The 17,131-nt window shown below is 32.3% G+C and overlaps 1 protein-coding gene and 1 long non-coding RNA gene across 2 annotated transcripts; one reads left to right on the top strand and one right to left on the bottom strand.

The window, feature by feature from the left end:
- The first annotated feature begins 1,150 nt into the window (after nt 1-1,150).
- On the top strand, nt 1,151-3,207 carry LOC133292482 (uncharacterized). The gene is made up of 3 exons (XR_009748918.1): nt 1,151-1,689; nt 2,536-2,624; nt 2,788-3,207. It is a non-coding gene; the product is annotated as an uncharacterized LOC133292482 (long non-coding RNA).
- A 5,885-nt stretch (nt 3,208-9,092) lies between these two features.
- LOC133292475 (diacylglycerol kinase 2) lies at nt 9,093-15,814 on the bottom strand. The gene is made up of 8 exons (XM_061490888.1): nt 15,676-15,814; nt 14,116-15,245; nt 12,561-12,936; nt 12,411-12,487; nt 11,794-11,913; nt 11,516-11,680; nt 10,148-10,285; nt 9,093-9,501 (listed from the first exon to the last, which is right to left on the bottom strand). The coding sequence occupies exons 2-8, from the start codon at nt 15,238-15,240 to the stop codon at nt 9,349-9,351; spliced, it is 2,154 nt and encodes a 717-aa protein (XP_061346872.1). The 5' UTR covers nt 15,241-15,245; nt 15,676-15,814; the 3' UTR covers nt 9,093-9,348.
- Nucleotides 15,815-17,131: the final 1,317 nt, after the last annotated feature.

The following is a 17,131-nucleotide window of genomic DNA, read 5'->3' as shown; positions in this document are numbered from 1 at the left end:
TTGACCGGGAGCAACTCTTAGTAGCAGGTAACGGGTCGGTTGGTTGACCGGCAGCCTCAGGTCATTCCCGTAGGAATTACAAAAAATAAGACCTGCTTCTTTAATGATAAATTAAAAAAATCAAAGTCTTGCTAAAGAAAATATTTTAAGAGTAAATAAATATTTTTTTTTGTTCTTGCCAAATTTCACGATGCCTGCTTTAGTCCTTAGTAAATAAAAAGATCTATCGTGATCCCTAAAAAATTCAAAATGGACTTATTTTAGTCCTTTTAAGTACTAATATGGGTCTATGAATTTGTGATGGACCACGATTTCAATTAAATTGGTCCATTTTGAATTTCTTAGGGACCACAATAGGCCTTTTTATTTGCTAGGGACTAAAATGGGTATCGTGAAATTTGCTGAGTACCAAAAATGATATTTACTCATATTTTAAAGATAAAGTTAAGGAATATTTAATATATAAGTGGGAAAGGGTATCTTAATCTCAGTCTTTGTATGGTTATTAAGTAAAATTATGTAGTGTGCATTTACATCATGGGAAAAATAATATTGTTTTAAAGGACATAAATTTATATTTTTTTAATAATTTTTAATTATGTATTTTTGAAAATATATAATTGTTATATTAAAATTATATTTTTTGTTCTCTCTTCATGAGCTGTCTACTGACGTAGAAAGCGAGAAAATATAACTTTAATAGTATAATTATGCATTTCTGAAAATGCATAGTTAAAAACTGTTAAAATGATATAAGCTTATATCTTTTAAAAGGACACTCACTGAACCCTTATATTATATAGCAGAATTTAGTAGTTTTTAAGTAAAATCTCATCACATAAAAAAAAAATGTTCAAAGGAATTAATTTTTCCGTTTTTGAGGTGTTGTGTAACAATGTACGATGCTTTGGTTATTTGTTTTATTTCATATTATACGTCAGTAGTTAGTGTAAATGTGCCGTTTTGCATAAGCTAATTTTGGAACATAAGAATGGGTAACTAAAAAGCACCATTAGTGTTATAGTGTGAGTCAGTGATTACTTTTTTTTTTTTTGTTCTTTCTCTCTCTCTTTCACACATGGACACAGAGAGGGCCTCTCTCTATATAAGAAGGTATATGTGGGTTAGGGTTTTCAGGGTGAGGGGTGGGGGCAAACAGCAAAACGTTGAGATGGGTTTGTATTGAGGGGAATGTTGGCTGGCTCGAGGCTTTTCACAAAGGAGGTTCATTCACAATTGGAAGAACTATAAGGCTTCGGACCAGGCTTCATTCCCCTCAAATATGTACTTATTTCATGTGATGCTGCTGCTGCCTATTAATTAAATTATTGTTCTTCATTTGGATTTCTAATCATCATGCATGTTCAAACTTCAAAGTTGAAAGAGGAGGTGTTGTTTTTTCTTTGTATAAATGTGGTTAAGGTGGTGGTTCTTGCAAAGGTTAGGTTGAGAGGAATGTTGTCTGGCTCGAGGTCATGTTTGGAGGAGGAGGAGTACTGATATCAATTCTTTCAGTAGTGAAAGTTTCCAGTGAAGTAAATGGAAATTTAATTACCCTACTCTTAACAGAAAAATGATTCTCGGACCAGGCTTCATTCCCCCCAGCCAACTTTTGCTACTTGAATTTCATTTTGTTTCTAATGATCATCATCATCTATCTTCATCGATATCTTGCCCCTATTTCTCTTGGTAAGGCTTTCTGTTCCTTCTTCATCTTGTTTTAAATTCTTATAAAGATTGTATTTATTTGTTACCTTAATTACAGCTTAGTTTTTATTACACATGTCAACTTTTACTACCTTCTTCCAATTTGTTTACATATATGGCTTAAAAAAAAAAAGGTTTCAGTCTGAATCTGTTCAGATTTTTTAACTCTGCTCAAGTCTCTCGTAAGTAGCTTTAGTTTTTCTCATTTGAAGCACTTGTATGAAGAATTAACCTGATCTCCTTCTCTGTCCTATCTTTTTTTTTTTTTAATATTTCAATTAACTCATCGCCTTCGAAACTAGTTGGATTTAGAGCGAGTCTTGATATTAAGGTATTAAATCTATTCCAAAGACGGTACTAAAAAAGATCGAACAGATATTCTCACTCTTCATGCCCAATTCTCTTGCACCGACTGAAACTATTGTCGATTTGTTACCCTATCCCCTTTTTTTTTCTCTCTTGCACACTTACAGAGAGAGAGATAGAGATAGAGAAACTCTTGCACCACCCAACTTCAGATCACTCTAGTTTTTGGTATATTAATTTTAGATTAATTAACATTTCAGAGAAGAGAGACATTGAATATATTATTACCAAAAAAATAAATAAATTTGCCACAGCTGCGAGAATGTTCATTTTCACGTGGGCAAGAAAGCTGAAAGAATGAACAGTGAAAACCTATCAGATGTGAAATTCTTTCTTAATTTATCTGCAACTAGCTAGCTGCTCTGTCTCCTATATAGGTCTTTCCAGTGTTTCAAACTATTACATTACATCCCTCTATTCTGAAGTCCTTTCAGGCTTTTTTGAATTAACCCTTTTTTTCAGGCGAACGGTGAAAATTATTGGGAAGGGAAACTCACAATTTACTTTGGAAAAAGCCATCATTTTCATGAATCTGAATGAATGTACTTCAGGTACATCAACAGTTAGCCAGTAAAGGAAATAATGAATTTAATAGGCAATAAATTACTGATTAAATTAAATTATTATATGTTATCTATATTATTATTATTATATATGATGGGAGCTTTTGATACATGATGTACTGTTGAATATTTATTATGGTTTGTTGTGTAGTGAAATGACAGTGATGAGTATTCAATTCAAGGCATGCACTAGTTGCTGATGAAGAAGCATCTGTGAAAGAGTACTCAATAATGAAAGAAGGGTTGAGATGCCATGGATAGAGAGAGACATATAAGAGATGTGCTGGAACAGTTAACGAGAAGAAGTAAGAATCAGGAGAAGCTAGCTAGGGATTCTTCTATCTGTCACTCTTCCATTATCATGATGACCCAGATAGATAGATATATATATCTGCATGCATAAGCAATGATGCAAACTAAACCTGGAAAAAAGAGAAAGAGAAAATAGCTCTTCTCTTCTATTATTCTATATTTGTGTGTGTGTGTCTGATATGTGTGTTTTAGTGTAATGTATTTATGGAGCTTTTAAAGTTGTTGAAAATTCAGAAACCCTCTTTGGAAAAGCTTGGATATCAGCAATATTAGCTTCCTCCTTTCTTCATGGAGTCATAGTAATAATGAGATATTTTAGCATTTGAAATTGAAAAGCATTAAGAGAGAGAGTGACAGAGAGAGTAAATGTGTCACTATCTGACGTTTCTAGGGAAATGAAACTGAGAGAAAGACACAGCTACTCGGGGATCGTTTCATGATAAACATGGTCTCTTTAAAGAAGGGAAACAATTGCACTTCTTTATTGTTGACAGCTTCGATCTTCATTATGAATATTTTATCAATTGAATGTTTTTCCACTGCCAGCCAGCAAGGAACAAAAATTTTAAAACAAATTTAAAATTTTAGTATCATCCACACGAGTGAATCCTCTCACGTGGAAAAGTGGTCATGTGGTCATGTTATTTGATCACAATCACTCATTTCAAAATTATATACTTTTCTCTCTTATCTCATCATCAATGAGTGGCTGCGATCAAATAACATGATCACATGACAACTTTTTCACATGAGAGAATCCACTCCCCCAATTTTCAATAGCATGTTTTTAGGTATATCCTATTAATTACTCAAGAAGATAGTGACAAGCATATATGCTTTTCTCTTTCCATTTATTTTTAATAACCATACCAAAATTTGATCTTATAATCCGTTAAATTATTTAAGCTCCTATCACTAGCTTATATAGCATTGTTTTCATATATATATATATATATATATGGCTTGCAATTTCTCATGTTGTATGAAAGATTCAAGTTTTCCTACAGAGAGAGAAAGGGATAGGACCCACTTTAAAGTAAAAAATAAGAAATAAAAAAGTGATTGACACAAACATCAAAGTGAGAGTGGTAGGAAATGAGACTTCTCATGCAACATATCAAAAGTCTTTTTCTCATATGTATATATATATATATATATGAAACATCCAATATTTATCTCTCTCCATTTATTTAGTCATTATTATTTTTAATTAAATGATACTTTATAAAAATAGAGAAATTAATGAAAAAAATATAATGCGCTTCATGGGTAATGATAAAAATATTGTAAGTTGTTATCAAAAAAAAAAATATTGTAAGTTTTGAGTACTTATATGCTCAACTGTTTTGCTGCGGTAATCATTTCATTTGAATTGTGTCTGTAATTTGAGTGTCTTAGGGGGAGTTTTCTACAATAGTCATTGTTAGGAGGATGGATACACCTTATAAATGACATGCTATAATAGTGGAAGCATAGTTAATAAAATTGGACCGATCCGGTTGGGTTGATCCGAAAATTGGTAAACTCGTTATATAACTGGTTCGGTTGAAGCAACGGACCGGCTATGCATCAGAATCGATGCGATCCGACCGATTTTCACAAAAACCGGTGACCCGGCCCGGTCCCAAATTTTTTTTTCAAATTTTTGTTTTTAAAAATAAAAATCATAATAGCTATATTTGAATATTTTTTTGCTTATTGACTTACATAAGTTATGTACCTACAACTCTAATATTATCTCAATTATGTACTATGCATAAAATTTTGAATTAATTCATAGTTAGAGATGTCGTTTTATGAACCTAAAGTCCCGTATCACGATCGTTATATTTTTGTTTGATTTTTTATTTGATAATAATATGTGATTTATTATTTTTTGTATTAAAATATTTATCATTTTTTCTAGATATTTGAGTATGTTTATAATTTTTTAATATAAATTATAAAATTGCATATAATTACCGGATCTTGCGGTTGAACCAGTGACCCACTGGTTGAACCAGTGACTCAGTACCTCGATCGGGTCAATGACCGGGCAGATTTTAATAACATTGATAATAGATAAACATATATTTGGTTTTATTTAAGATTAGACCCTCGTAATTAATTATCTTGTTTTCTTTTTAAATCTTCTCCTTTTAACCCTTAACTCGTAATTCTTGCATTTTGGTCCTTTCCTTTCTCTTGTGCTGGCCGCTTCCATTTTTCTATTTATATGAAGGTAAAAGAAAGGCAGAGACAAAATAATTATGCCATCCCTTGTTTTTTTTTTTTGAGTTAACCCATTATATATTGAGTTGACTTTTCCCGATATCTCCACATGCAAGCTTTAACTTTTAGAGTCGGCTATGGATTAATTCGGAGTGTGTGGCAGGTCAGGATAAAAATATTTAAATCCGTCTTAAAAAATAAGATATAAAGATCGAACCGATACCCTAATCTTTTCGGGATGTACACAATTTATGTACGCTCCCTCCTTTTTGAAAAACTAGGGAGGAAGGAAGGAAAGTGGAGTAGCCATTCATCAATTGCAATGTTATTAACTTGTATTTCTATTCTTTTCTATGATAAAACCAAACAATATAAGTTGATGACGAAGACCACATAAATGGAATAATTTTTAAATTTAATACATTAAAATTTTAAGTTAAGATATAGTGTTGAACTTACTTTCATTTATTACTTAATCCACTGGTAGTGGCCTTCCCTTCTTTAAAGGCATGCAAAAATTGTTTTATTCAACCGATGTTCTCAATCCATTCCATGAAACTAACTTGTTGCAAGCTCACCAATTCAATAAAGAAGAAACCTTAAAAAAAAACAATTCAAAACTTTGTGAATCTCTTAAAAGAAGTTTGCAAAACCCTGTAACTTAGTCTTGGAGAAAAAGATTGAAGAGAGTGAAAGTGAAATTAGAAATTGAGATTCTAAAAGCAGAATTAATCATTCAATCAGATAAGATATGATAGCGTGATCAAGCTAGAATGTATAATATAATAGTCAAAGGTATAAAGTTGCATGTGTTAATAAGTTAAAGTCTCAACGATTTCTTTTCCTTAATTAAAGGTTTTGAGTTAAAATTTGGTAATGTCGGTAGAGTCGCCCCAATAATATAAGTTTGATAATAGTCAAATCGGATTAATCAGGATTGGATTAAATAAATAAAATCTCAACAACTTATATGGCTAAGATATGATATCTTATTTTCCTTTTCAATAACTTCCTTTCCAAGTCCCACTCACTATTTTTTTTTTCCCTTAAATTTAAAAAGTTTGGACTGGCAATCTACAATTTAGCACCAATTTTGACTGGTCTTGATTGATAGAGAAGACAATATGCTTTTTTCGAGCGACCAATTTGCAAAAGTAAAAATATATAGATCGACTTCCCAATTCATTAACTATATCAGGCCATAAATCTCGATTGTTAATCTTAATTCTTAAAAAATGGTCAATGCTAAAAATCTTGATGCTTGTACAGTGCAAATAAGTTGAGCTAATGAGCTCAAGTTTAAATTTAAACTCAGTAAATAAATGAGCTAAGCTCAAATTGTGCGTGTTATAAACAGGCGATTGAACACATCATACACTTAGTTCTTGAATTTCCTTAATTATGTATATAAATTAGTCATTAAAATTTTTAAACCCAAAACAAGTTAGCCCTTAAATTAAATATCCTTAGCCAACGTTAACGGTAGCCCTATACTTTTTTTAGGGCACACCCCTACAATAGCTTGATGCATTCAAGAGGATAAGTTCTCTCCGAAAAAATGATATTAATGTTTTGTTTGTGTACTGAAAAATCATATTCTTTTAAATCTATGCAATAGTTATATATTTAGTTGCTGAACAGATATTTGAATTTCATCATTCTTTTAATTATTTCTAACAATATGTAGCCGGGGGTGGCTGTGGATGACATACCCCAATCATGATGAAGCTTCCAACAGGACATTTTTTTAGGATTTAGAGCATCTTTATCTCGCAATACAATATAACATTGTGTATAGTCCTAAGGTTTGCTTAGCGGTAGACAAGGATTTATAGGTAGGGCATGTGACCATAAGTTTAAATTCTAACAGTGCTAATTACTTGAGATAAAACTGCAAGAAATATCTTTGTGAATTATTTAATATAGGCTTGGGTGATTTATTCTTGACCGAACTAAGAAAGTGATTTAATATATATATATATATATATATATATATATATATATATATATATATATATATATATATATGCGCTTAAATTAGCCCGGAGGATATGTGGTTCCATTATATGTATATACTAGTGAATTACCCGTGCGATGCCCGGGAGAAAAAGAACAAAATATTTATCGTCCGCCGTGGTTGGTTAATCGCACTGCAAACCTTATACTTACAAAAACCTGTGTTATTATCTTATTCTATATTTTAGGTGGAAAAATTACAGCATTGATACAGAACTTTGCAAATATCAATCATAAACAAAAATCTGCTATTGAAAGTGATCAATATTATGCAAATCAAATACAGTTATCTACTCGATGAGTTATGTAAAAAATAAATACGCCACAGTAGACTATGTTAAAATGAGGATGGGTAAAAAAAGAAAAATGCATACAACTTATTGTTAACTATAACAGCACTAATAAAATCGAGGTAACAAACAGACCAAACAAATATGAAATTAAAAGATCAGTTTGTACCTATAATAAGAAAACACTATTAATTCAGTGTCATTCTGTAACAATTTAAGTTTAATATATATATATATATATATACGCTTAAATTAGCCCGGAGGATATGTGGTTCCATTATATGCCATTTTTTGAACTCTTAATATTCGAATACTGATTGGATTTCCGAAATTATCCTTAAATTATTAATGGAATTACTTTAAGAGAATGTTCTGATATTTGTTATATATTTGATTAATTTAACATGGTTTGTATTGAACATAATGATTTATGTTTGATTTGTGCTATGGATTATTTGCATATTGCCATTTTAAATTTATAGGGCTATTCGTTTATGAGTTTATTTTTCTGCGTTTTGTTTCGTAATATTTGGATTTGCCTTAAAATATATAGATCGAAGCAGAGTTTATATATTTAAGCCCCCTTTTTTTTGGGTTAGCAGCAACAACTTGATTCTTAGTCTGCACACGTGTTAAGTTGTTCTTAGATCGTTTTATAGAACTAATATATAATATGTAATATAAATTATGACGCAATTGAAGATTTATAATGTATATATAAAATATATCAAAAACTTGTTAAATAGAGGACAAAACATGTATAAATAATTAACAATAAAATCATTTTTATATTAGATAATCTAAACGTTAATTATAAGTGTAGCAAACATGATTTTTTAATTAATTAAGCTGAGTATGGTGGTGCTTATTTAGAAGTCAAACAATTATAAAAATAATACTTCGAGGAACTAAATGAACACAGCAACTTGGTAAATGTGGTCTGAATTATTCATATATACGAAAACAAATGAAATGTGTTTCAGAAAATAATATCCTACATAGCTCTCTTTCGCACTCAAAAGACACAGGTTGTGACTAGCGAACAAGCAAACCATTTGTTATGATTTTTCAATGATTTTGATTTTGATGGAACGTAGTAGAAAGCAAGGATCAATAATTCCAAGATTAATAAACGCGTTAGGTCGTGCGAATCATAGAGAATCAATGAGTTGTATTTTTGAACCCCAGAAAAAAAATAAAAAAGGAGTTGGAATTGTTGCATTGCACAGATGATTTAGATGCCATAGTTATTAGTTGCCTCAAGCTAGGAGAGGAAACATCATGGATGAAATGAAAGACATTGATAACACGGTTTATCACGGTGTGGCCTACAGAAGAAGCGTCCAATAATCAATTCAAGATCATGATTCGTGAATAAAACTTTGATTTTCTCCAACGTAGAAACAAAAAACCTCCAATTTCAACATGCTCATGCCCCTTAACAGCTCGACAATTAAACGTGACGGACAGCTATTGGAATTTAGGTTTACTTAATGAACGTGATCGTAGTAGAAAAACCACAAGAAGGATTTTGGGCACCACGATTGTGATAAATATATGCATATTCTTACCAAAAAAACAAAAAAACAAAAAAGAATCTCACTAGAGTAGTAGTGATACAGGGATTTCAAGAAAATATGTTACGCCGGTTACAATATACACAGCGTAGGGTGTTAGCCGGAAAACAAGAGTAAAAGAAAAACCTTGACTATGCCGCCGCACATTTTTCACTCTTATATTAGTAATTAGCTTCTTCGTGGAACTACATTTTTCTCTCTCTAAGTTGGAGAATTACCAAAAATGGTCCTATAAAAAAGGATTAGAGAGGACAAAAACCCATTTATGGGCAACACTATATAAACGGGCTGAACGAGAGATGGATCTTAAGAAAGATGGATGGCCATATCCTGTAGAATAACTTTCTTCTGAGATGCATTAATAATGCCCTTGCACTCGGCATCTAGTAATACCTCTGTCATAATTGCAGCTGCTTGCCCTTTAGGCTCATCTTCTGAAATCCTCCTCAACATGAATACCTGAATATAGCAAAAGCTAAGACTCCATTAATATCAATCAACATACAAAAGTGAAATTGTTGTGTTCAGAATTCTTGTGAACAAACCCGATTTAATACAAAATATTTTCTCCCTTTAATTCAGTTCAACAGGCAACGCCCAATCAAGCCTCCGACGTGCTAAACTCAACAATAATATTAATTCTTTAAATGAGGGGGAACTGGGAGTAGGGGAAAACCAGTTGGACGGGAAAGGTATTGGAAAATGCATGATATGGACAGTTATCTCCTTGGCACATCAGACATTTAACCCCATCGTCCATAGCCCAGTGATAATCTGCATATGTTTTCCACTTCTTTGGCATCGAAAGGAGATACAAATCATATCTAAATATTGCAGTAGGGACAAGCAGTAACTCCCTCCCCCTGCTTGCTTTATTGCACATGTGAATATAATACAAACCATGATCTAATTTATTGAAGATGCATGTATGCAATTTATGAGCAAAAGGGAGCAATTCTAGGTTAATCAGTGAAAGTACATTCTAGACCAATTAGCATAAGATGATAAGAACGTATTTTACTTAAACCACATGCTAGAGATGCGCCATTAAATAGAAAAATGTGAGAATAAAATAAACTACAAAAACATGGAAGCATGCCATTACCTGCCCACGATGTGTTATCTCCAAGTAGCCTGGTTGTAGGATAAATGGCTCCCCATCAATTTGAACTGGGAAAGGACTGGAAGAGTGTATCTTGATGACTTTACCTTGAGCTAGCCTTCTTGCTTGCGAAAGTCCAACCTATACAGTAAATCAAGCATTACTTATTCATTTACCATGAATTTACAAATTTATCTTTTATCTATTTAACAAGCATTGCAAAAAAATTTAAGAGTGAAATAAGTGCACCAATACATTAACCTCTTGCAATAGTTCTCCGTGTCTAAAATAATCATTTCAACAGACAAGGCTTTATATATATCTTTAAAAACAAAACTTGGTCGCCACAATAGAATGGCACTTTCTTATTAAAAGATACTAATAGTAAAACAGTTTTATAATGGCATTGGATCAAATTTAAAATATGGACAAGTAAGACTTCCGCGTAGAGAAAGATGCAAGACTATAATCAAAATGAATCCAAAACTTTAGTTACCTTATTTATTGATAGATCCTTAACGCATGTTCACTCTAGAATGAAGAGAACTGGGCTGAACAAAAGTGGGGGGGAAATTGGAGGGTCTATCCTAACAGCAGAGGAAAAGATAGAAGAAGGGGTTGGTAACAACCTAGACACCGGGCACAATATAAAGAAGGAAGGAATGAGTGGAGCGATTTGGGCATTACCACCAAAAGGTGGGATAAATGTGAGGGAGAGAAATGAGAAAGGTTAACGCAAGAGTAAGGTGGAGAAGTTTTGGGAGGGGTGGGATATTCAGCGGGTTTGCAGAATTTCCATTGTTATTTTCTTTTGTGATTTCAGTCTTAATAGAGGGCTAGTTCTTCTTGTAAGGAGCTTGGTCTCCATTATTTCTACCTACTCTAATTCCAAGTTTCTATCATTTATCCAATGTAGAATGAGCATATAAATTTGTTGTTTTTATGTAAAATTTAGATCAGTTTGGTACTTTCAGTATTTGAATTACTTTGTCTAATGACAAATCCATATGCATAATTATATTATTAAAATTTACCTAAATGTATTTGCATCATTATTTCAAAGAGGGCAAGCCTTGAGCAATGGTAAAGTTGTTCCGTTGTGACTGAAAAGTCACGGGTTCGAATCCAGAAAATAGTCTCTTTGTAATTAATTATACAAGGTTAAGGTTGCGTACTAGGATTGTCATCATCTCACCCTCATTAGTCGGGGTTAATGGGAAGTGGTGGTATTTGCATCATTATTTTATAAATACAGAAAAATAAATTTTTGTGAAATAAATTTAAAATTAGTAGAATAATTTAAATTAACAGCATCATTATAAAGACTTAATTTGATATTTCAGAAGTGCATAAGATTAAAGTATCCAATACCTGAAGTTTTCCTAGGTGCCATGCTCCACAAACACATACCACATCAAGCATTTTATCATGCATGAATTGACGACTAAAATCATCATCATGCTCATAGTCATTTTGCCAAAGATCTACTCCACCCATATAGCTCCCAATATTGAGCACAATTAAGCCCTCTGAATCCTGCATGAAAGAAGAATCAATAAATGTAGATTTATATATAAATTTAGAGAAGAAGATATTCATAACATGAATTACTGACTTGAATCTGAAAATAATTAGCATCAGTAATTAACCTTAGGAATTTCAATGTCTGTCCCGTCAACTTCAAGCCATACTTGCCATGGCAAGTCCGCACAAGTTCGGTCCATAATATCTCTTGCTCCTTCTTTTGCATATCGCAATTTATTGAAAAACTGTTAATAGAATTATCATCAGAAATAAATAAACCCAAAAGTAAGAAAGAAGGCTTTGCATGGACAGCATGAGTTAACTACCCTAGATAAGAGAACCAAAATAGAACCAAAAGTCTTTAATAAAGAAGGGCCAAAATGAGGAAGTAAACATGTATAATTTGTTGAAATGTCCAAAACCATATTGCTGGCCATCCACTCATCTTGACCTGGTCTCTCCTGTTTGTCGTTAAGATGTATGATAAATAGAATTAAAAGAATCAGTTCAATAGGCTCCTATTTCAGTCAACTACATTTAGCACCCTAATGCCAGCACAGGCAATTTAGAATAATCTCAGCCTTTTAGCATGAACCAGCAGTGTAATTTTTACTAAATATTGCCCGGCCTTTAAAGGGGTAGTTTAAAAAATGTGCATAGAAAGAAAACTAGACAATTGACATGGTTTAACATGAATAAATATTTTTCAATGATAAGACAGCACAGAAGGGAGAATATCTACCTGACTTGAAAACTTTTCAGGATTTATCTCTCGAGTAACATGAAATTCATATGCAACCTTGGCATCACATCCAATGCCTGTAAAAGCAGGTTGCAGATGTCAGTAATTCTTAAGAAACAATCCTAGATAGTTGTTGTTTCAGAGATGTACCTAGATAGTTCATCATGGATTTAGTTTTCACTTTATTTGGTTTTCCTTCCGAATTTTCTTCTGCAATTTTAACTTCCCAGCGATCTAGCATAGTAACTGCTGCATTGCTAATGTCATGCAAAAGCATGGTCAACCCGCCTTGTCCATCAAGCGCAGAGAAGCCTCTTCCCCAATTCAGCACCCTGGACAAATCATTTCCCGTGCCTAGGGGAAGAATTGCAACTGGTGGAGGTGACTCAAAATTGTGTCTTTCTATAGCATCAAGGACCCATGCAACAGTGCCATCCCCACCACATACCAATACCCTAAAATATCGTACACTTTTGAACAATTCCAGGCCCACCTCAGGACCTTGAGAAGCACTCAATTCAAAGATCTGCAGTAAAATAGCCAAACCAGAAAATGTCCATTAAGACCATGATATGAAAAATGAAAAACATTATGTCTATCCGGACAAGTATTGCTAGTTTACAAAAGAAAGGAGAAAATTATTTTCATAGATAAATTGTTGTTGAGGAGTTATTTAGTAGGATTTAGCAAAACTTTAATCTGTAATATCATACAGATATCCCTTATAATAACACAATAAATTTAAATAGAAAAAAAATTCAACAGAAAGCCCAATTTGATGAGAAAATTGAAAGATAACATAAACATAGTACATAGTGTGTTGAATTTCTCATGTTGGATGATATTCAGAATAAAACACAACTTCGCTTAATTTTTTTAACTACAGTAGAACCTTGTTTGTTGTTTCTATTCCTTTTTACTAACTTGTCAGCAGTATTAAAGAAGATAATATACTTAATACAACACCAAAACATTTGCTCTACTTTAAACCTTCATGAATAATGAACAGGTTAAGATAACATATCAAACAAGTCTTATGCACATGCAATCAAGAATTGTATGGATTCAACACATAACCACAAAGTAATTAGTTGGGAGAAAATTTAATGATTAAGCTATTTGAATTTGACATCAGTGCTTAATAATGAAATTACAGCATTAGTTTTTTTTTTTTTTAATGTTCTTCTTTCTCCAACAAAAAGAAAAGGAAATTTCAAAAATAGAGTTGCATTTCAAAATATCTTTTATATTTTGAGGATCATGGAAACAAATCACATAATGTTAAGCCAACAGATCACATTTCAAATATTATGGTAGAATTAAAATTTTCTATTATAATGAAAAAATATTAGCATGCTGTTCAACAACAACTCTCTTTACAGAATATTCGTAACTAAAGTCATCACTCTGCAGTCCTGTCTGAAACAGACTACATCTTAATATACAGAACTTCAACTTTTTTATTTTATTTTCTGTCAACAATATATTCATGGCATTATGAAGGATTGAAAACAGGAAGAATGAAGTGATTCTTGATCTAAGATCACAATTAAAATTTAACTTCTAATCAAACAAACTCCAAAATCATACGATCCAATCTGATTCTGAAAAAGATCTAAAAGATATATCTGCAACTCTACTAATAGATGTCATTACTTCAATAAAAGGCAAAAGTACGTTCATTTATGGAAGACAAAGTAATCACCTGAACAGGATTTAGTAGCATATTCAATCTCCTATGAAGAGAAGGCCCAAGCTGCCCACCACTCCTGGCATTAATGAAGACCAAAAGTGGCCTTGTATCATGTGGCAAATCAACCAATGTGTATTTCTTGATTAGGCTAGGGCCAGCAGTTATACCGTTTTTTAATACTCTACCATTATTCATGTATTCAAAGAGCTTCTCATCACTGGGATCATTCCAATCGATATCATTCAACATATATTCCAAGAATGTTGCATCAGTAACCGAGGAACCACTTGACTTACCATTAGTATGGAAACCACCTAAGCTTTTACTGCGATTACGCCGTTTTCTAACCTGACCATGAACAGATGAGTTTATAATAGAACTTGGTCTCGCTCCCTTTTGATCTTCATCAACTTCTTTGACCCATAGAGGAGAGAGGACAACTCGCCTCAAGGGACCCAAATCACAAAAATCACCAGAATCTCCAGTCAATTTGTTATGACATTTCACATGAATGAGGCGCTGACACCACCGGCAATGCCACGTGGGAGAAGCTTTGACAAATGGAACACCACCACACAGTTCATCGCAGTAAAAACAGAAGGCAGACATCTCATGATTGTCATCCACATTAACCCATCTTTCTGACCAGTGGTGTCGAATATGGCTAAAACCAGCCTGAGCCACACACTTGCAATCCTTTGCTGCAAACTGGGAACAAAGGAAATGAGCTGCGACACCACAAACGGAGCAACGATGGAGAGGAGTGCCCGGCGAGGCTGTTGTCCCTAAATTTTGAGAAGGCCAAAGGGAAGTCAAGCAGAAACAACAAGTGGATGGCTGTTCCCCATAAGTAAAATCCTCAACCCACAAATGATCTGATAAAGGTACTTTAAACTTTTTCCAAACTTTCTTCTTTTCTCTAGCTGCAGCTTTGATCCAATTCAAAGATGATCTTCGCTGCCACTTGAGAACAGCATATATAACTGCCATAACTCCTAATGATCCCGTGATTAAACATCCAAAAATAGATGCACCGGAAGCATCAGGGCTCGTGACCAACCTCAAAATTGAAATTGCCAAATCTATCATGGTGAAACTCATTAGATACAACTCGGTTGTCAAAGGATTCATGTACATAAAACCTGAACATTCAAAACGAAACTTCAGTCATTGTTACTTACACCATTCTCTATGGTTCCTAAATCAAATATAAATAAATAAATAAATAAAAAGTAAAAGGCAGAAGCGATTAATTCCAAAATAATTTATAGACTAACTGCTTAATTAAGAACGTAAAAATAGAAAGAAATCGCAGGGCACGGTGCTGCGGAAGACGTTAAAACTCTAAACTGGATTGAGAATTGTATTTTTGGTACCTAATATTGAAATTTGAGATAAATTAAAAAAAAAAAAAAAAGTTTATCATAGTGATTGAAACGCAACTTGCGATGGAATCTAGGGACACGATTAACAAACAGAATTGTTGAGAAAATTATTAGAATTGGTGTGAAAGATATAAGAGGCATTGGATCTACGGAACATGAACAATTAGATGAAAAGAAGAAGAGGAACCTGAATGGAGATTGCGGCGAGCGAGAGAGGGAATCTGGAATTGGAGCTTAACAGAATCCTGTTAGTCTGTTACAACCCCTCTCATCCCTTCTTCGAATCAAACAATATCACAATTCAAATATTATTGTTATTATCATAATTCTCCTTTCAGTGTTTGAATTTTGATTTTGATTTTCATCCCCTTCTTTTTCACCTTACCTAATTAAGAAGTTAACTAGTATATTATATTTATATATTAAAAAAATGAAAAAAGCAAAAGGAGAGAGAGAGAGAGACGGAAAAAGGGCGGGATTTCCATTGCTCAATAAACACGGCTTCCCTATTGGATTCCCCGTAGGAATGGGTAACGCGTTTCCCATCTATTTACCATTATATCCTTTCCTCCATTTTTTTTCTTTTTTCTCAAAAAATAAAATAAAATAAGTGAATAACATCTGTCATGTTAAAGGATATAAGTTTATGTCATTTTAGATCCTAACGGTTAATTTTTGTTTATCAACGATTATAATTTATTAGATTAAAATTATTAATTAATTAATAATAAATTTGGCTCATTAAGTTTGACCCAATAGATTATAATCGTTGATGGACGAAAATTAATTAGGATCTAAAATGATATAAGGTTATATCCTTTAAAAGGAGAGATATTTTTCCCATAAAATAATCACAGCCCGTTTGTTTACATTGATTTATATTGCAATCAAATGCATTGTTTTTGTGTTTTAGGTTTTTTACTTTTGAAAAAAATAATTTATTTTAATTTTTATAAAAAAAATTAAATATGTGATTTTTGTTTCGGGGATTACTGTTTTATTAAAGACGACTTTATATTTAAGGGAAAAACATCTATTCTTTTAAAGGATATAAACTTATATCATTTTAGATCCTAACTATTGATTTCCGTCCATAAATGATTATAATTTATTGGGTCAAATTTAATGGGCCAAATTTATTATTAATTAATTTAATTTTGATCCAATAAATTATAACCGTTGATGTACGAAAATCAACGGTTATGATCTAAAATGATATAAGATTGTATCATTTAAAATGACAGATGTTATTCCCTATATTTAATATATAAATGAGATTCTATTGGAAATGTTATGAAATGATTTAGATGGAAAAGAATTTATTGAAGTAAATTAAAATTAATTGAACGAATTTGTTGCTTTGAACGAATTGGTTTTAATACTAACATTAATTGAATGCTGACAATTTGACATGATAATCAATTTTTGTGACGGACTTATAGTGAAATGATTACAAAAGGATATGCCATTAGTCCAATAAAATTCACTGTGGATTTGTCTATTCAAGAAAATTATTTAAAGATTTATAATTTTTATTACAATTAAATAAAAATAATTATTAGAATTCTCTCTAAATTTGTCTATACTACAACACACACTCCTATACTACACACACTCCTAACACACACACCCAACACCACTAG

This window comes from Gastrolobium bilobum, unplaced genomic scaffold, assembly GCF_033153095.1.
Source record: "Gastrolobium bilobum isolate Gb01-03AN ecotype WA unplaced genomic scaffold, APGP_CSIRO_Gbil_v1 utg8085, whole genome shotgun sequence".
NCBI classification, from domain to species: Eukaryota; Viridiplantae; Streptophyta; class Magnoliopsida; order Fabales; family Fabaceae; genus Gastrolobium; species Gastrolobium bilobum.
The sequence above is the reverse complement of the archived record's forward strand: the minus strand, read 5'-3'. Positions and strand labels throughout refer to the sequence as shown.